Here is a 20,384-nt window from a genome sequence, read left to right as displayed (position 1 = left end):
ACCTTTCCAAGGCAGTTGTAGTTTTAATGGGCGCAAACAAGCAGCTGAAGTTTAAAACTGGTTCTCATTTCTTGCAGTCGGCGAAACAAGAACCCCCGGCAGGCAGCGTTTTACTAAAATTAACCTGCAACCAGAGGCCTTAAACGGCGCTTAATTAGTATTCTGTTTTTGGTAAAAATAAAATAAAAATAGTAAAAATTAACTATTTTGGCCCTACCGGGACACCATCAACAAGGTAGACCATTGCATTAACAATAGTATGTCTCTGCAGACCCTTCTCCAATAAACAGGTAACAAAAGTGTGTTTTGAACACTTTATCTATGAAGGTTTTGAAGTTAAACGACATCAATAAAAATTAAGTGAGCAGAAGAGATTCCTGTGAAATTATGGATGTTCAGTCAGTTGTTTTACTTTCTAGGCATAAAAAGAGAGAAACCCATTCATAGACATGATACAAAACAATTTTATTATACTGACATTCTAGGTTGTTGTATATCAAATAAACCTAAACCGAAAAATAAAGTCGCAACTATTCTTGTCAGCTTCAGAGGATGAAGGCTCCCACCACAAAGTTTCAATTAGATTAAAATCTTGGATGTTCAAATTGAATTTCGACATTTTTGTCCAAATTGTGAATTTGTTTTTAGCAATCAAATAGATTTAGCTTTTCTCAACCAATGATTTATATAAACCCCATTAAAGTTTGAATGTCACCTAAAGTGCTTCACAACCCCTGCCCCCCCCCCCCCCCCCCCCCCGATCTTTTCTGATTCCTGAGTGGATAGCAACACACGACCAATCTAAGTACCTCTTAACGCTGTATTGATCAAACTTATGAAACAATTTTTCATTTCTTTTCCTTTTTTCCTTCTTCCCTAGATTAAAGGCGTAAAGGAATGCTTTTAAAGAGGCAACACTCCTGCTGAGTTTGGCGTTTGATCCTTCAGGCCAGAGAGAGGAAATATGGGGAATGTGTCATCACTTGTTGCTACTGTATCTGACGCCTCAGCCTGCCCTCAGGACGCTGCAGATACATGAAGGAACAGGTGTGTGGGAGTCGGTGGAAAAGCCAAGAAAATAGCAGATTCAACTTCAAAGTGAGTTTAGTGTGTTTTTCTTAAAGCATGGTTGCCTTCTTAGAAGTTCGAACGTTGCTAAATTGCCGTTTTCCAACTTTGCACACTTTGAGCAGAGCAGCGTGACCTTTCCTGTCACCAAAGTTCAACCATATGCATCCATCCAACAGCTACTTTAACAGACTTCCTCTGGTTTTCTGGCCTTTGTGGTATTGTATCACCATGTGCATTTGTACGCTTTCAGACTTAATGGTCCGGTTTAATGACTTTACAAGAATACCTCCCTGGAATTTCCATGACAAACATGCAGTCTTCCGCAGTCGGCGTCCAGAAGTTCTGCAACACATTTCAGTCCTCACAAAGTATTATGTGGATCAAGTATTTTAGATTTCCTCCCAATGGACATAAAATGGTCCATGTGAGTAAAGACCGCATCAGCTTCCGGAAGCACAAGCCGCAAGAACAACTTGGGCGGTTCTGCGCCTTTAAGACTTAACCGTCCAGGATTTCTTAAGAGTTTATATGTTTTTAACATGTTGTGTCAGATGGCGCTAACGTGTCCTAAAAAGCTGTAAGTTTTATTTTTTAAAAGTCACGTATAGAGTCCTGCAAATGTTTTCAAACCGCGTGAACTTTACTTATTACTTACAAATGCAATCACAAACCTACATGTATTTTAAATGATAGACCAACACATAGTGGAGCGTATTTGAGAAGTCTAAGAAAAGGATATGAAAGAAAAATTAAACATGCAAGTGTTTGTAATCGGCTGGCTACACTGCAAAAAGGGAACTAAAAGTAAGTAAAGTTTTCTAGAAATTAGTCTATTTGTCATTGATTTGAGCAGGTAAATAAGAATATTTGCCAATGGGATTAGTAGTTCTACCCCTAAAATAAGACAATTAGATATTCTGCACTTGAAATATGATGATGGAGATGAATTGTTCCTACTTTAAGTACAAAAACCCTATTCCATTGGCATAAAATCTTATTTACCTGCTCAAATCAAGAAAAAATGCACTAATTTCAAGAAAAATTTACTTAATTTTAGTTCCCTTTTTGCAGTGTATTATCAGATTTTCCCGATAAATACCCAGCTGTCTGCAGAAGTCTCTTAATTAGTAAGTAGAGTCCATCTGAGTCTAAGTTGATTAGATTTTAATTCTTGCTGTTCTGCTTCTGGCTTCAGAGGTTTGCTAGGAAACGTTGGGGATCAAACAGCGTCATGAAGACTAAGGAGCACAGCAGACAGGTCAGGGTGAAAGCTGTGGAGGGATTCACAGCAGGTTATTAAACTTTATGCACGGTGAAACACGGTAGTGGCGGCCTCATGCTGTGGGAACGCTTTACTTCAGCAGGGACAGGAAAGTTAGTCAGAGTTGATGGGAAGATGGATGGAGCTAAATACAGGGCAGTCCAGGAGGAAAACCTGTCAGAAGCTGCAAAAGACTTGAGGTTGGGGCTAAAGTTGACCTTTTACCAGGGCAACAACCCTAAACATACTCCCAGACACTCCCAGACCTAAACCAAGGGTAACATTTGTGACATGACTTGATAGTTTAGGGATACAGACACCGTCCGACCAATCAATCTGACCTTGAGGTTGTTTTGCAAAGAAGAACGGGGAGAAAGTTCAGTTTCTGGATGTCCAAAGCTTGTAGAGACATTCCCAAAAATAAATAATACTCTTGCAACAAAAGATGTTTCTATAAACTATTGTCTCAGGAAGGCGACATGCAAATGCACAGCACACTTTTAGATTTTGTAAAATTTAGTTAATACTTTTAAACTAAAAACATTTTCTTCCACATCACAAATATACACTCACTTCAAATCCCAACAAAAAAAATTGTTCCATTTACTGTCAGAAATTTGAGGTTTTGAACAGACAAAATAAGTTGAGGGTGTATGAATATTTTACCGTTGGTCCGTAAAGTATCTCAGTTTTACAGACAGAGTAACCATGAAGTGATATTTGTTGCAGATTTAAATGGTTTGTTCTCATTCAGTCTACCACAGATCGCTGCTCATTATGCTAAATTCTGGTTGTTGTTTGATGAATTTGGTCAAATGCCTCTTTTGTTAGAACCCTGGAAACATTAAACGTCCGCGTCTGTCGTAGAAATATGTTTTTTTGTTTCTCAAAGACTTCCTGCTTGGTGTATTCTATTTAAATGAACACACATGCTCTCAAACTTCCTCTGCACTCCCCCCCCCCTCCCCTCCGGGTCTCCTGGGAACCCTTCAGAAGTCTGGTTAGGGGTCTCCAAATGCCAAAACGCAGGAAGTCACAGCTGTGCTCTTCCCTCTTTCAACATGTTTGGGGCTCAGAGTATATGTTTTGGTCTCTGCAGCAGCATCTGTGTGTGTGCATTTAGGTCAGGGTGTGTGTTTTTAGCCTGTACACGCCGTTGTTTGTGTCCGAGTGGCTCTTCCATTCAGTTTGTCTGGCCGGTATGACGCTACTTTCTGTTCGCGCTTCCGCAGAAGTTTCCAGTGCAGTCAAAGCATGTCTTATGGGTGGGATAACCACTCTCTTTATCTGAGGAGTGTGTTTGTTTTAATGGGCTAACAGTGCAATGAACTGCTTTGGGGAAAACGTGCCCGCACACGCTACCTATACTCAAAACTAATGATTTCTCACTCCTGCACATGCTTCTCTTTGATTTATCCATCATCATCTGTTGATTTTTATTGTTTACCAAGTTAAGTGATGTGTTCAAATGCACATATGTGCTTTGGAGTTTTTTCTGTTTTATTCTTTATATTAAACATGATTGAGTGAAAGCAGTTTTGAAATGTAGTAAACCGGGCATATTGTTTAGCTGCAAACTGTTGGTTTGATAAAATAAGACATTTCTTTGAGTTTATGGGACTAGCTCTTATTTTTGATGCATATTTGAAGCATCTAAATGTGCTGCATCCTCTAATTACTGTAATGCACATTATAATTATTTTCCCAGAAAGACACAGTAAGACAACTACAAATACAGATAATATTAAGTGTCGAAAAAGAAAAAATAATTGCTGTATATATTGTTAAAACTCCACAATACCACAATCGGAGACATGCACCAGCGTTGTCTAAAGGCCTTTAAAACACAACGTCTCAATCCTTAACCAGCAATGTAAAGCAATACATCATGTAGTGGTTTGTTAGGATGAGGCACTAACTTAAACAGATTCAATTAAATTCAGCTCAGTTTATTTGTATAGAGCCAGTTTCCAACAAATGTCATCTCAAGAGACTTTAACAAACAACCAGAGGTGATTTAATATACAAAAATACATAATCAAATCCATCCTTTGAAAAAAAAAAAAAAAATTAAACACATCACCTGTTATCTAATAGCCTCGTGAGACCATCCTGATCTCGCGAGCTTTCAAGGTTTCACTCGCAGATCAGTCTGGCTACCCTCCGTTAAAGAAAATTTGGAGCCGTTCACCAAACGAACGTCCAATCAGCGTTGGCTTTGAGGCGGGTTGAGGTGTGACGCAACGAGAAGAGCGACAGTTCAGTCTAAAGAACATGGCGGCTTCAGCCGATGAAACTAGCGTTAGCGTGGCTATCGAGCAAGTTTTATCGGAATTACAGAGTATTTCTTTGCTGAGCTAACGAGCCTTTACCTGCAGCAGCAAGAGTAGCTTGGCTTGTGGTTGTGTTTTCTGATTGGTTTATTTGGCCCGTCTATCACCAACATAGGCCAATCAGCTAACCAGTATTTTCGCCCCTTCCCAAAATTACTTCAACGGAAGGTTTCCAGATGGATATGCGGAGCAAATCTATCTGGCGGAGTCAGGTAAGTTATCTAAGTAAATGAAAATGAAATTCTCACCAGGTGTTGCTAAAAACCCATCTAGTCCAAGTGTGCTATGAAATCAAAACATAGCTGTCCTTAAATGATGTGTAATAAAGTAGAATGACAGAAAAAAAAATAACTGAACACAAGAAGACAGCGAGGTGCTTAAAGGCATAGAAAGTTGTGGCACCTGCTGAAATCTCTTGATAATTATTACACCCTGGACAGGTCGCCAGTCTGTCGCAGAGTGGAAGATCACACCGGAGCAATTCATGCAGCACGTTACTCCATACAGGAAGCGTCTTGAAGCTGTCATCACCAACTAAGCTTCCTTTTTACAGAGTATATGTTGCATTTCTGTAAGCATGTTCAGTAATTTCCCCCCTTTTTACCTGGACATCGATAGTTTGATTTCTTTACATGTTTATTGGCTTTTAGCAACACCTGGTGACACTTCAGCTGAACCTTCAGAGATTCACTGCTGGTCAAAAGTTTGGACACATCCTCTTAGTCAATGGTTTGTCTTTTGCAACTAACTCTGGGAACGTCTTTAATACTCCAGACTTTTAGACTCCTGAGGTTCATTTAGAGAATACAAAGAGTGACCAAAGCAAAGACATTTTCAGCTATTTCACAATTTTATGTTTGCTATCCGATTCTTTATACTTTTGCTTTGTATTTTTGATGTTTTCACTGTCATTACAATGCAGAAAGTAACACAGTTAAGGAAAAGCCGCTGAATGACAAAGATGTGTCCCAACTATTGACTGGCATTTATTTACGTAGAAAATTGGCGATGTGTTTAATCCTCGAGTTGACCGATTAAAATCCAGTGTTTGACCCACTTCCTTCAGGTAAACGCTGCAGAAGCATCAAATCCAGAACTAATAAACTCAGAAACAGCTTCTTTCCACAGTGACAATAAAAGATTCTTGATTGTTTTCAATTACAACTCAAATTCAAATGAAGTTGTGTAAAATCAAACAAAAAACAGAATGATTTGCAAATCCTTTTACACCTAAATTCAATTTAATACATTACAAAGGCGAGCATTTGTACGTAAATATTTACTCATTTTGAACTTGATTCCTTCAACATGTTCCAGAAAAGCTGAGCCAGGGTAATTTTTTACCACTGGTGTTAAATCACCTTTCCTTTTAACAACACTCAGTAAGCGTTTGGGAACAGAGGACACTCATTGTTTAATCTTTGTAGGTGGAAATCTTCCCCATTCTTGCTTGATGTGCAGCCTTCGTTGTTCAGCAGTCCACGGTCTCAGATGCTGTAGTTTGTGCTTCATAATGAGCCACACATTTTCAGTGGGAGACGGGTCTGGACTGCAGGCAGACCGGTCTGGTACCCGCTCTCTATCAGCACGAAGCCAGGCTGTCGTAGCGAGCAGAATGTGGCTCTGCATTGTCCTGCTGAAATCAGTACCGGAGGAGACGTGGCCTGGACGGCAGCATATGTTGCTCCATAACCTGGATGAATCTTTCAGCACTACTGACACCTGCAGAGATGTAAACGTTGAGCGTGCCACGGATGCTAACGCGCCCCAAACCATCACAGATGCTTTGAGAACAACCCGAATAGTCATTTTCCTCTTTGTCCCGGGGAACAACGTCATTCGTGATTGACAGGGAGAAATCTGACACGTGAGCTCGCACTTCTCCGCTTTGGGTCGGTCCATCTCAGGTGAGCTCGCGCCCTGAGACGCCAACGTCGTTTCTAGGTTTGCTAGGTAGAGTTTTGACTTCTAGATGTAGCGACTGTGTTGACTGAGAAGGGTTTTCTGAATCCTGAGCCAATGTCAGCATTGGTTCTCGGTTTTTGCCGCTTACGAGCAGAGATTTCTCCAGAAAGACCCTGAATCATTTCCTGTAGATGATGAAATCTCTAGATTCCTCGTCATTTTACATTTAGAAACGTTGCTCAAGCAGTTGTTCACAGAGTGGTGAATCTCGCCCCATCCTTCCTAGTAAATGACTGAGCCTTACAGGAATGGCCCTTTTTTATAGATGATCAGGACATCAAATACAAAATGAGTGAATATGTGCAGTGTTTATCAGTTTAAACAGTAAATATCTCGTCTCTGTATTGGATTCAATTGAATATTGGTTGAAAATGATTTGCCAATCATTGTATTCTGTTTTTCATTTATGTTTAACACAACTTCATTGGAACTGGGGTTGTATGTTTAGTATCATAAATCTGATGAACTCCTAATGAATTCCTGCATTCTGCTTCTAAACCGCAGAACAGGCAATGCCGTTTTGGGTTAAACTTAGATAACAGAGCACCTTTGTCTCACGCTTGCAACAAAAGCAATTTAGCGTTTTCGGTGCTGGCCGCTTGAAGGGAACAAAAAAAGAGGGGAAAAAAGGTTAAAATTATACTCCCCTTTCTGTGCACTACTGCACCGCTACCCACTCCTTCTCAGGGGCTGTTGTTTCTCCTCAGAGTCCAGCTGTACTTGGTAAAGTTTCTGATGTGAGCACAAAGCTCGATTGTTCTGCTCTTTTCTGTCAAACTCCTGAGCTCTGAGAGTCGGTCAGCCTCTCTGTCAGCACCGGCGCATCTCTCGTCCAGACGCGAGAGTTTTCATCGAGAAGAACTGAGGTTTTCACAGATGCTTTTCTGGGCAGAGATCTTTAAAAACGTCGCCCGCGGTGTTCCTGTGTTGTCTGGTTTTTATGGAGCTTATTAGAAACAATGATTTTGGAGGACTGCGGCACACGTTTTTCAGTGTCGCCTCCTCAGATAAAACCACAGCTGTTGTGAAGAGCTTTTAATGCGTTACTTTTTTCTTATTCGTTTAGTTTTTTTTCCCGTAACTTACTCACCAAGGCACGACCGTCCACCTAAACGTGCAGGAGGATAATAAAGAGGAAAAGATGTCGATGAAAGAAGATCCATTAGCGGCAAACGTGTGGCTGTGTGCAGAAGATCTAACGCTTTTCCTGAACAACACTGTGAACACATGGCGGTGGCAGCATCATGCTTCCACGGGGAAACGGCCTAGTCAAAGTCCAGACCTGAATTCACTTAAGAAAGAAAGCTGTGGCAAGACTTAAAAAAGAAAGAATGCTTGCACTCTAGATCTGACTGAGTTTGAGCTGCTTTACAGAGAAGAATTGGGATATATTTCAGTTTCTAGATGTGCGACGCGGGTGGAGACTTAACAAAAACGACACAATCGCTTCAGACTTTATGGCCTTTTAGCTTTAATGGGCACAAGATAATGCTGGCTGCCTTCTGTTTGGGTTACAGATAAAAATCACTAAAGAAAACCAAAAGTACAGAGAAAGAAAGAGGGACTGAGTCGTTGGAAGTCTGAGTGTCTGTTTGTGGAAAAAAAACGTAGAAAGTCAAAGTACAGGGTGGATTATCCAGCCTCTACTTTCATGTCTCGAACCAGAAGTGTCCAGAGATAGAGTTGGACGAAGCAGAGCAGAGCGATCTGTCCCAATGATCACAGATCCAGGCTCTTCCTTCCTCTGTTAAACCTCCCACCTGTGTGGTAGGATGTCCCGAGGACGTGTTTAAAGGTTTAATCTGACTCCTGCTCCGCTTTCCCCTCCTCGCTGCCTGTGTGTTATGGAAGTCAGATGCCACCGATCTTCCCCCATCCCGACGTGTGAAAGTGCCGACATGTGGAGGCGATCACGGCGCCTGTTGCTGATGACTTTTCCTCGGGAATGCTGACTGCTTGACAGGCGACTGGCAGCGCTGACACGGAGCCCCCGGTCCACCGTCTGGATGAGAGAGACTGACAGAGGGATGCAGGAGGAGGAGGAGGAGGAGGGGGGGGGACCAAAGAGCAGGCGAGAGACAGATAGAGATAGGGAAAGAGGGGGAGCCAGGGAAGAAAGGAGGAGGAGAGATGAAGGGAAAAAATTACTTTACGCCCCAACTGGACTGCCCCCTTTTTTCTCTTCAGCCTCTCTTAACTTTTTTCCTCCCTCCCTCCCTCCCTCCTTCCCTTCTCCCTCCTCCTCCTCCTCCTCCTCTGTTTGTGTGTGTTTTAAATGATTTGGGGAGAAGAGGGGGACAAGCATTCTGAGCTGGGCTGACGGTGCAGGCAGGAGCGTCACGTAGACGAACGGGAGCCTGAGGGGCTGCAGACTGGGACTAAAACGGGACTGAAGAGGCATTGAGGGGGAAGAAGAAGGAGGAGGGGGGGGTTCTGGATCCAACACACAGAGCTGATAGGTGATTCACAGCCATGCAGGAGGAGAGATAAAGGAGTATTGACTCCTCAGAAAAACAAAAAAAAAATAGCACGGTTCGGCGTAGAGACTGTGCTGAGAGCGAGGGCAAAGCTAAATTATTTTTTTTTATCAGACTGGAGAAAGGTTTTTGGGCTGCAGTTGTCTTTCTTTGATGAGAGAGAAGCGGATGAAAGAAGCACATTTAGATAAAGGATTCCTCGTCGACTTCTTGAAATGCTCCTGAGAAACTTTGAACTGACTTATCCTGGGGAGTCCGCTGACACAGCAGGACACGTTTATGTTCGCTGATTGCTCCAGAGAAGACGATCTACATCTTGCCTCCCTGTTTTTTTTGTTTGTTTTTTTTTGCATCACCAGGGCATCAGAAGAGGCGCCGGAGCTGATTGACACCATGTCTCCCTCCTTAGCAGCATCATGGACTACTTGTCTCCTTGCTCTGTGCATCCTGCACGCCTGGAGCTCGGCCGGACCGGCCGTCCAGCAGTCCCAGCGGCAGCAGCAGCCGTCTCGCAGGTCCAGGCAGATGCCGTCATCCGGCAACCTGTCGGAAAGCGCCGAGAGCAAAGTGGAGCGCCTGGGCCAGGCGTTCAAGCGAAACGTGCGCGAGCTGCGCGAGAAGAGCGCCTGCTTGGACCTCGTCTTCCTGGTGGACGAGTCCTCCAGCGTGGGGTCCAACAACTTCCAGAGCGAGCTCAGGTTCATACGCAAGATGCTGTCCGACTTCCCCGTGGCGCCGGAGAACACGCGGGTGGCGCTGGTGACCTTCTCCTCCAAGACGCACGTGGTTACGAGGGTGGACCACATCTCGGCGCCCAAGTCCCACCAGCACAAGTGCTCCCTGTTCAACCAGGAGATCCCGGCCATCAACTACAGAGGAGGAGGAACCTACACCAAAGGAGCTTTCCAGAGAGCAGCAGTAAGTCCGGCTCATGGATTAAAGTCTGCTACATCTGCCAGTTCTGATTCTTATTTGAGGCGTAAATGTATTCCTTATAGGTGCTGTCTGCCTGTGCGTGTGTGTCTGTCTGCAGCCTGCTGTGTGTATGTGTGTGTCTACGCGTGCAAGGAATGACTGTGGTTTAGAAAGGTCGATGTTAATGAGGCCCTACATGGCTTCGCTGGTGCAGCTTCCTCTAAATTACACAGCAGCAAGGCAGCGAGGGGGAAGCTGCTTGCTGGGTAATTGTTTCGAGGCTTTCCAGCGAGGAAAATACCTGAAAGGGCAAGACGGCACACAGGCAGACAGAAACACACGGGTGACCGGAAGCTGAGCTTAAAACCGGACGAAACGAGGAGGACAAGCACTGGCAAAAAAGTAGCCTTGCGTCTTGAACGGTGTCACGTTTTGCCGTGTTAAAAACCACAAACGTCAGTGTATGGCGTTGGGTGTTTATGCCGCCGAGCAGAGGAAGCGTTAGTCTTCAGTCACAGGAAAACAAGTAACGGTTTTCAAAAAATAGTTTACAAATAAAAATCTAAAAAGTGTGGCATGCATTTATCTTCCTGTCCAATGACCCTAAGGGCTTAACAGAAGCTCCACTGGCTGTAGTTACCACTGTGGGTCTTTGTGGGTGTCCCCCATTCTTTGTTGCAAAATGTTTAAACCACAGATTGGGTGGAAATCCGTTTTCTAGTCTTGCCACAGATAATCAGTTGGCTTCAGGTCTGGATTTTGACTGTTTCCTCTTTCTAAAAAACAAATAATTTTAATTTTACGCTCTGGCTCTTTAAGGGCTTTTGCTCTGCTAGAGGGCGAGCCTCTGCCTCATACGCCCCGACAGGTTTTCTTCCAGGACTGCCCTGTTTTTACCGCCCCGCCTATCTCCCCACCGCGGGAGAAAACGTTCCCCACTGCATGATGCTGCCACCACCGTATATCCCTGTGAGAACGGGGCGTTCAGGGTCGGCTGCACTGTCAGTCGGACTCCATGCGTAGCGTCTTTCTCTAATCTGACCAGAGCCGCGTCTGTCCCTCACATGGCCGGTAGAAAGCACTAAATAGGGTTTGCTCTTCCATAAAGATCAGATTTATTGATTGCGTGACTAATGGCTGTCCTGTCAACAGATTCTTCCACTTGAGCTGCACGTCTCTGCAGCTCCCCCAGAGCCACCATAGCAGCTTCTCTGACTGACGCTCTAATTGCTCGGCCCGTCGTTCTAGGTGGACAGCCACGTTTCCATAGGTTTGCAGTTGCCTGGTACTCTTCTGACGTTCGGGTCATGCCGTGAAGAGTCCTCTGTGAGGATATCGTTTCATAATCTCACCTGGATTTAAACTTCCTCATAAAGTTGTACGTCTGACATGTCTGCTGTGTTCTGTGGTCTTGTTGAGGCCGTTCACTGAAGCTCTCCAGTGAACCTCTGAGGCCTTCAGAGAACAGCAGGATTCAGTCTGTTACGTCACACCCGGGTGGACTTTGATCACTGACTGCCGACTGCTGATAGAGATGCAGTGCACCGCGTTTTATTTCAAAACAATGTGCAATTTTCAGTCCACCTTTTAATTTGTGTTGATGAAATAAGACCTGAACAAAATACACTGTGGTTTGTGGTTGTAATGTGACAAAATGTGTAAAAGTTGAAAAAGTGTGAGCGCTTTTACGAGGCGTTAGAAGAAGAGTATTGTCACTTTAGTAGATGTGTTGGTGAGAATTATTTTTAATCATTTTTTTTCTAAGCATGCATGATATTTTTTTTCTTAATGCAATTATCTTTGTTCGTGGTCACTTTGTTTTGTTTTTTATTGTTGGGGGTTATTTGAGCTTTCTCAAACCCAGGGCATCCAAAATGGACATATGGCATAATTCACCTGTTTTACGTCCAAACAGCTAAGCTGTAAAAGCTGCCCAGGCTCTATACTCTGGCTATTTCTGTGTAAACATACAAGCACACCTCAGCTCACACTTCACATCTTCACAGCAATGAGATAAACACACCGTTTTCTTCATTATAGTAAGATGAAGGGAGAATCGGTTACACGACTCACATTATCATGACTAAATTCAATTTAATCTATACAGAGCCAATTTACAACATGTGAACTGGCCTTTTACAAAGTCAAATTCAATCGAATCTTTCAGACAGATTATTTGAAAATTTTTCTATCTAAGGAACCCCAGTAGATTACATTTAGTCATTGACTTCCAGCATTCACTCCTCCTGAAAGAGCGTAAAGCCACAACAAAGTCGTCTGCATTGTCCATGGCTTTGCAGCAATCCCTCATAGTGAGCATGCATGTAGCGATGGCGGAGATGTGAAGTAATTTCAACATCGAGTGCATTGTGAGCCTAGATGGTCTGAAACCTAAGTATGCTTTCTTTCAGCAGGTCCTTGTTCCAGCTAATGCTCTTGGATTAAAGTACTGAAAGCTTGGCCCTCAGGACAGGTTTTCATTTAAACATCAGGTGCTGACAGGCAGACAGGCAGCTGGCTGTGTCCCAGCTTCTAAAGACACCTACCGTAGTGAGAAAACAAAAGGGTTTTGGGCAAACTTTACTTCCTTATTATTACTTAGAAGCACACAAATGTTTTAGTCAATTTACAATAGTTTTAGTCTGAATATGCTCTAGCGCAGGGGTTCCCAAACTTCTCAGCCTGCGACCCCCGAAATAACAGTGCCAGAGACTGGCGACCTGCTTTTGGGCACATTTTCAGGAGAATTCTCTCAACAAAGCGCAGTCTGTGTTAAAATAACGAATGTTGAGCATCTTGTGAAATTATATTTTGGTATTGAGTTTACAAATAAGAAAATACTAAATCTTTTTAGCACATAAGCATCAAATTATTATTAATACTACTAATACTAATACTACTAACACTAATAATAATAATAATACATTGTACTTAGTGTTATCTGTATAAGGACTTTTATAATGATATAACGAGTATAACAATTGTGTGACTTTATTCTCATGATATTACGACTTTTTTTCTATTTTGAGTCCGACTATTTTTACAATGTTATTGATTCTTGTACACCTAATATTATGATTTAATCTCATAATTTATACACACACACACACACACACACACACACACACACACACACACACACACACACACACACATTAGGGGCATCATAAATTAAAGAAAATAAATTAATGTACGCCACGGAGGCGTACATTTCCACAAAAAACATATAGTTTGAGATCAATTTCACATAACTGCGACAACAAATCTTTCCCTGATGTCAAACCCATACATATTGGAGAATAAACATATCATTCTCCACAATTAAAGGCATAAATTTGTTATATTAAAACTAGGATATTCTCTGACATCTCATCTCTCACCCCCACATGGTGTCTCCTAGGGGTCCCTATACCCCCACTTTGGGAACCCCTGCTCTAGCGCAACTTGGTTAGCTGCGTAGAGTCCGCTTTGAAAAGATAACTTTTCAGTAGATTAATGATGCATGTTTCTTTGCATATGTTTGCCACAAAAAAACACTTGAGTGCTTGTTTCCTTTGTGCCACATTCGATGTGTAAGACTCGGGCTGACTAACAACAGAGCTTTGTGCTGCCTACGCAGAGCTGAGACAGTTTTTCAAAATGAAGATAAATGAGCCTAGCAGATCCAGACCTAGATGCGTAACGTTAACTGGGCTCCAGGAGCACCTTTCCGCCTAATAGGTTCAGCTCGGTGTTTGCTGCATATCTTTGTATGGCCAGTGAAGTAAAAACGCACACACACAAAAAAAACAGGGCTCCCTTTGATTTATTATCTCCTACAGATTTTTAATTGCCTGTCTGAATGCAAACAAAAAAAAAAAAAAGAAGATAAGAGGTTTGTTGTTCTTTTCCAGTAGTCACAGAAAAGGTAGGTCAGCAAGCTCTGAAAAAGGGAGACAGCTTTCACCTTTAACCAACTAAACTCCACTGCTGCAGCTCCCCACACCATGAAGGATGGGGGGGATTTTTTACGTCTGTGTTTGTCCATTTTAAGAAAATGTAGAGGTGTGCGAACACGCACGCATTCACCCGCGAGACGTGCGAGTTTGTGCATCTGTGCAGAAAGAAACTGTCAAAGTATGAAAGGGAGAGCCTAATTGATAATTGCGGTGTAATCATATAGTAGTGGCATTTATTTTTATTCCATTAACAGCTGGGATCCTTTAGGAGAGACATTTTTCCACCAGCCGTGCGTGTAGAGACAGGGCTCTCCTCCAGCTCTCTTCCTCTCTGTCTGTCTCCTCCTCGCCCCTGTCTGTCTCGCTTCTCCCCACACTCATCGTTCAGCGGGCTTTACGCACGGACACAGAGCTTCAACTGTGATTTCTCACTAATTCAGACTATTTGGTATATATTGGACTTGGCTCATTAGTTTGAATTTAAGGTTTAAGGTGTCTGAATGTTTGCCTACATCCCAAATGAGTAGACACGAGTAACATTTTGTCCCCCTTCTTACTTGCATTTTTTTTTTTTACCTGTAAACAAACCGTTGCACATCTTTTATCTAAACCATTGCATATCAGTATATCTCTCTTAGAAGGTGAATAGTTTGTTGCATCAATTATGAAGAAAATAATTATCAAAACGTCCAAAACTCACATAAAGAATTTTATTCTGAAGATTTTATCTAAAATGGTAAATGGATTGAATTTATGCAGGGCTGTTTTTAGTCATACTGACTACTCAAAGCGCCTTCACTGCAAAATCGGAGCTAAAAATAAGTAAAAATTTTCTGAAAATTAGTATATCTGACCTTGATTTGAGCAGGTAAATAAGGTGATCTGCCAATAGAAAAAGATTTTTGCACTTAAAATAGGAACAAATCATCTCCATCATCTTATTTCAAGTGCAGGATGTCTAATTATCTTAATTTAGGGGTCAAAATACTCATTCCATTGGCAGATGATCTCATTTACCTGCTCAAATCAAGGACAACAACACTATGTTTAAGAACTTTTTGCTTATTTTTAGATCCGTTTTTGCAGTGTTAACACTATAGTGACGTTCCCCCAATCGCACTCACTGACGCATACGTTCATCCACCGATACGCAGATCGCTAGGTAGGCAACCTGGGGTAAATGCTACATCCAATTTACCAGGGAAAAGTCAGAACTAGGAGCTGGGAATGACGTTATAACCGAGTTAACAGCGTTCCAGTTAACAATCAGAGAAGTCGGGAGTCCAATATGGTGACAGCCAGGAAAGCCTTTTTTTTTTCATAGTAAGTTTGTTTGCAGCTTTACTTTCCACATTCAAACACCACTCTTAATTTGTTTGGTTCAGAGTTGCTGCCGCTACATTTAACATTGATTTCTTACAGCTGTGTCTTATAAAGTGAACATGTTTTCATCGCAGCTTGCTGTTGTTGAGGCGAGGAGCTGCCATGTTGGATCCAAAAGTCAGCCTGAAAAAAAAATGTCTCAGACTTTCCGAGTTGGAGGTCCGACTTTAGGAGGGGGCGTTCCAGTTGATTCTTCCCACTCGGAAGTCAGAATTCCCGAGTTCTGCCTGCAACTGCAACGCAGCATAAGAGCCTTGCCCAGGGGGCGGGGCTGGAGCTGAACCCATAACCTCCCACAGCCGCTCCACATTGTTTCCGCCGATTTTTAGCTATGAACCTTGTTGGATCGGTTGACCTTTAGGAAATATGACTGATTCTGACCCCTGAAAAAACCAAAATAACTCTCAAATGACCTGCTGACTGGCAGATAATATTTATTGGAATCACATCAGCACATTTGCTTATAGACACCTCTGTGAAGAAAACAAGCTTCAATAATCACTGTTTTCAAAGTGGTTAGTAGCTGCACTGTCGTTATCAAACCTCCCCTACGAAGCTCTGCTCTATACACAAAAGGGTAGGGTTTGAAACGGCAATTACTCTATAAAAGATTAAATGGTGAAGCTGGGAAAGGATCAGCACCCAAGTTAGTAATAAACTGTTGAGTCGAAAGATTTAGGTTTAAAGTAATGTTTCGGTTTAATCTACGTTTCTTCTCGCTGGAAGTAGTTGTGACATTTTGACAATCCAGATTTTCCTGCTTTACCTTGATTGTTAAATAATGAAAAACTTTTTATCAGGTAAGGAATACAATTTTGGTTGTTGCTCTTGAATCACATTGTCCCTACAGAGATAACTTGACGCAAGAAAAGCTCAGTTAAAAACTGTATTGCTTTTTTTTTTTAACACATCCACAAAGTGTTTTGTTCTGACAAACAGCCTCAGTCCTGCAGAGCGTGGGGAATACCAGCGTTGCACAAATATCTTAAGAAATACTTGGCCTTGCTTCAGAGGAACCCTTTTTTTTTCAAGCTGCTCTGTCTGCCTGATGTGTTGAGTTGTGGTTCTTTTTTCTCTGATAAACCCCAGAGGTGCTTTGTTGGAGTCAAAGATACTTGGCTAGGGCAGCCATTTGACTTTTTCTTCTTTAAAATATCTGGTGTGATTTTTGGCTGTGTGCTTTAGTCGTTGTCTTGGTGAATTATTCATCTTTTGATAAGGTTCAGGGATACTGAGATTGTTCTCATCTCCAATTAGATGCTCATGGTAGCACGTTTCAGTGTCATCTGAGCCAAAAGCTCCGCGGGATCTACTGTCCTGCATGTTTTAGGTGTTTCCCTGCCTCCGCACACCTGACCTAAATAAAAGGGAGATTAACAGGCCTCTGCAGCCCCTGATGGCTGCTGAGGAAGTCATGCGATCATTGATTCAGGTGTTCTGGAGCAGAGACACATTTAAAACATGCAGGACAGTAGATGTAATGTTGCCTTGAGAATACAGTTTCCAGAATAACCACCATCTTCAGTCTTTTTATCTTTTTATATTTGTTTTGATTTAAGGCACAAGGCCAACGATTTCATCATTAGAAAACGCGACGGCCAACAGTAGGACTCTTATCAATACAGCCTAGGAGAAATATCTACTTCTTATTTATTAGGCATACCTGTGCCAGGGATGATTCATATAATTACAATGGAAAAGTTGATGATTTCCTTGTCTTTTATTTCCATGGATTTTGATAGATGTATTGAGATGCTTGAACTTGTCTGACAAAGATTGAAACTCAAACTGAAGTTGCACCCAGTTCATCCTCTATAAAACACAAATTCACAGTTAGATTTAGATAGATAGTTATAAATCTTGATTTAATTGGATGAAATTTTGCCTTGCGAGTAGATTCCTATTACGTACCCTACCGAGACCTGCAGAATGACAATTTCATTTGTCCCTACGACAGAGAACGATCGCAGACAGTCGGACGATGGGTCAAACTGAACCAGCTAGCTCAACCAAGCCTTATCCTCTGTATATTTTAATTACAGCCCACAATGTGAGGTGCATCTTAGCACTAGGAGCATCTGATTCAGTTCTGCACAAGCCATACAATTAGGTTCTCTGCACAATTTGATGTGTGTACGTGTGTGTGTGTATGTGTGTGTGTGTGTGTATATATATATATATATATATATATATATATATATATATATATATATATATATATATATATATATATATATATATATATATATATATATATATATAACACAACTGAACAAATTGTAAACTGAATTAACAAGTGGTAAACGTGTGACAGAATCAATCACATGAAAAAGAAGGAATAGAAATGTAACTACACCACGATTGAAACACGGCTATGTTCTGAAAATGTGTCCAAACGGTCCATCGTGGACCGTGGATCCTCAGACTCACTTTTGGCTTCAGGCTGAACGACTTACAGCAGATACATGTCCTCTGTTGGAGCCGTATTCCTCAATTAAGAGCTCATTTTACTGGATAAAAATGCCTCCGAATCCAAATCAGAATCTGTTAGAGGTCCAGAACTGTGCACTAAATCCAGCCCTTTGGACATGAACTTCAAAGATTTCGTGGCTCAGGTAACACTTTTTCACAGTTAATCCCCAGATGTCCAGGTCAAGGACAAATAACCTCTGTAAATGAGACGCCCGCTCTACCCCAACACTGTGAACCGCCTCATGGCAGCCTAATCTCAGTACAAAGGGTTTAAAGCAGGTTGAGCCGCTCTTTTCCACTATAACAGCTTCAACCTTTCTGAAAAGGCTCTTCACATGGTTTTTGAAGTGTGTCTATTGGGGAGCTTGACCATTCTTCCTGGGGAACATTTGCGAGGTCATTAACTTCTTGCATGGGTTGGCCTGACTTGTAGTTTCTGCTTTCATTATTCCCAAAGCTGCGCTTCTGGGTTGAGATCGGGACTCTACACAGGGTGGACAAGTTCATGCACAACCAACCAGTTAATCTATATTATTATAACCGTGGCGTAGTGCTCCGCTGCGCAGAGGTTGTTGGAACTAAAAGGGACCATCACCAAACTATCCAAACCTAGCTGGGGAGCGTTTAGAGATCATTTCATTGTAATTAAGGGTCCAAACCCAAACGCTGAGGAAAAAAGCTCACACCATAGCCCCCCCGTCATCCCCACCAAATCTTTCATTGTGCTGATTGGACTCCCACAAGTACCTTTCTCATGGAAACCACCAAACCCAGACCCGTTCATGGAATGATCCGACAGAGAAGCCATATCCATCTCTGACGGTCAGACATGTGGAGACTTCTGAGCAACGGACCTCCAGCATGTGACTTCCCACTCTGGAATTTCATGTGGCCAACATTCAGATCATCATGCCTTACAGCTTTTCGCCTTGTTAGAGTACCACTAATTGCAATATTAAGAAACTTTTACACACAGCATCCTATCCCAATACAACAGTGGAAGACCCTGAGCTCCTCACAGCAACCCGTGGTCTCATAACTCTGTCAAGCTGTCTTGCAAGTCTAGGTTGGAAACAGGGGTGCCTCCAGGGGGTGGCCAGGGGTGGCCATGGCCCCCCCCTGTGCCACGTCCTGGCCACCCCACTGGCCAGTGTCTATTGTAGTAGCGTCAGTTTAGTATTTCATCCTATCATGCACAGCCAGCAAGACAGACGCTCTTCCTTGGCTTCTATCGCACTTTTATTTGTATCTGCCAGTATCTACTTCCCTTAGTAACTGTTTTGTTTTCCAATAAATGGATAAATGTACACTTTATTCTTAATGTAATTACGCAATAAAAATGTATTGTTGTTCAACTTAAAATGTTAACTCTGCTATTATTGGGCTATGCACATTAGATCATTAGGAACATTAAAATTTCAGAAAACCATTACAAACTATAAGATATTAGTAGACGTTTACTTAAGTCTTTCTGATTCTGCCTGTTTTCTACATGCAGCTTTACTACAACAGTAGAATAAAATCCTGAAATTACAGCTTTTAGTTTCAGTGCCACCCCAAGAGTTTAAGTGGCTCCATCTGGGCCCCCCCATGAAACATTTCTGGAGGCACCACTGGTTGGAAAACCTGAATTTAACAATTTGAATTGGTGTCTCGATGATTTTAGAAGTCTATTTTCTAATGTGAAAGACTCTTGATGATCCCCAGACCACTGCCTTCACAACTGTTGCTTTTTGTGATGCGTTGTGGCTTGGATAACTTTCTTTTATATGTGTATATATATATATATATATATATATATATATATATAAAAGAAGACGGAAAGTTTAAAATGGCTTCATCTCCTCTCACTTGTCAGAAATCTCCGCCGTGACTTTCGCTGTCATTTTCTTCACGCTGAAAATGCACCTCTGGGCTGCCATTAGCTGCCAGATGAACCTCCTCTTGCTTTCCCCAGGCGAGCCTGGCTTTGGCAATGGAAAACGCTTGGCTAAACCTGCCTTGTCTCCATGTCAATCTGTCTTCACAGTTGCATAAGTGAGCAGGGCGTGAAAAGCGAAGATGAAAGATAGACTGGAAAATGAGGGGAAAGCGGGTGACGATGATTGCTCCCAGTCATGTTTTCAGCTCCGCTGCCGCTTGACTCCAGCTCAAAACAGAGATCAGAGTTGTCCTTCTAATGCAGCCGTAATGACTGGATCAAAGAAGCTTCCTGTTAAAACCGCCACTGTACTCTTAGAAATTAGTAGAAGTTTGATCTCTAGGTGGTAATTCTCTTCTTAATCTCTGAAGAATGTGCGTTTATGCTCTTTGTGCAAATGTTCCCTCACACAGTTTATGTAGCAGTCAGAGAGGTCACTTTACAGACTGTTTAAGCTACAGTGTCTTGAACTGGTTTCACATTTTGATATTAGAACCACACATATTTATTTTATTGGGCTTTTATATGATGGATCAACGCAATGGTGTGCATGGGTAAGGAAGTGGAAGCAAAAAAATCTGAAAAGTGAGGCGTTTGATATTAACTCCCTCTGTGGAGCCAACTTTTCGGCATAATTACAGATGCAAC

The 20,384-nt window shown here is 42.2% G+C and overlaps 1 protein-coding gene across 3 annotated transcripts in view; it reads left to right on the top strand.

The window, feature by feature from the left end:
• Positions 1-8,928: 8,928 nt before the first annotated feature.
• Positions 8,929-20,384, top strand: part of svep1 (sushi, von Willebrand factor type A, EGF and pentraxin domain containing 1) — a 121,345-nt gene continuing 109,889 nt past the window's right edge. For 2 of the 3 annotated variants that reach the window (XM_036146346.1, XM_036146345.1), the window contains exon 1: positions 8,930-10,025. In XM_036146346.1, coding sequence (XP_036002239.1) covers positions 9,387-10,025 — 639 coding nt within the window. In that variant the 5' untranslated portion in view covers positions 8,930-9,386. Of the gene's footprint in view, positions 10,026-20,384 lie in introns of all 3 variants that reach the window. The other variant, XM_036146347.1, reaches the window with a different exon arrangement.

This window comes from Fundulus heteroclitus, chromosome 14, assembly GCF_011125445.2.
Source record: "Fundulus heteroclitus isolate FHET01 chromosome 14, MU-UCD_Fhet_4.1, whole genome shotgun sequence".
Classification (NCBI taxonomy): domain Eukaryota; kingdom Metazoa; phylum Chordata; class Actinopteri; order Cyprinodontiformes; family Fundulidae; genus Fundulus; species Fundulus heteroclitus.
The sequence above is the reverse complement of the archived record's forward strand: the minus strand, read 5'-3'. Positions and strand labels throughout refer to the sequence as shown.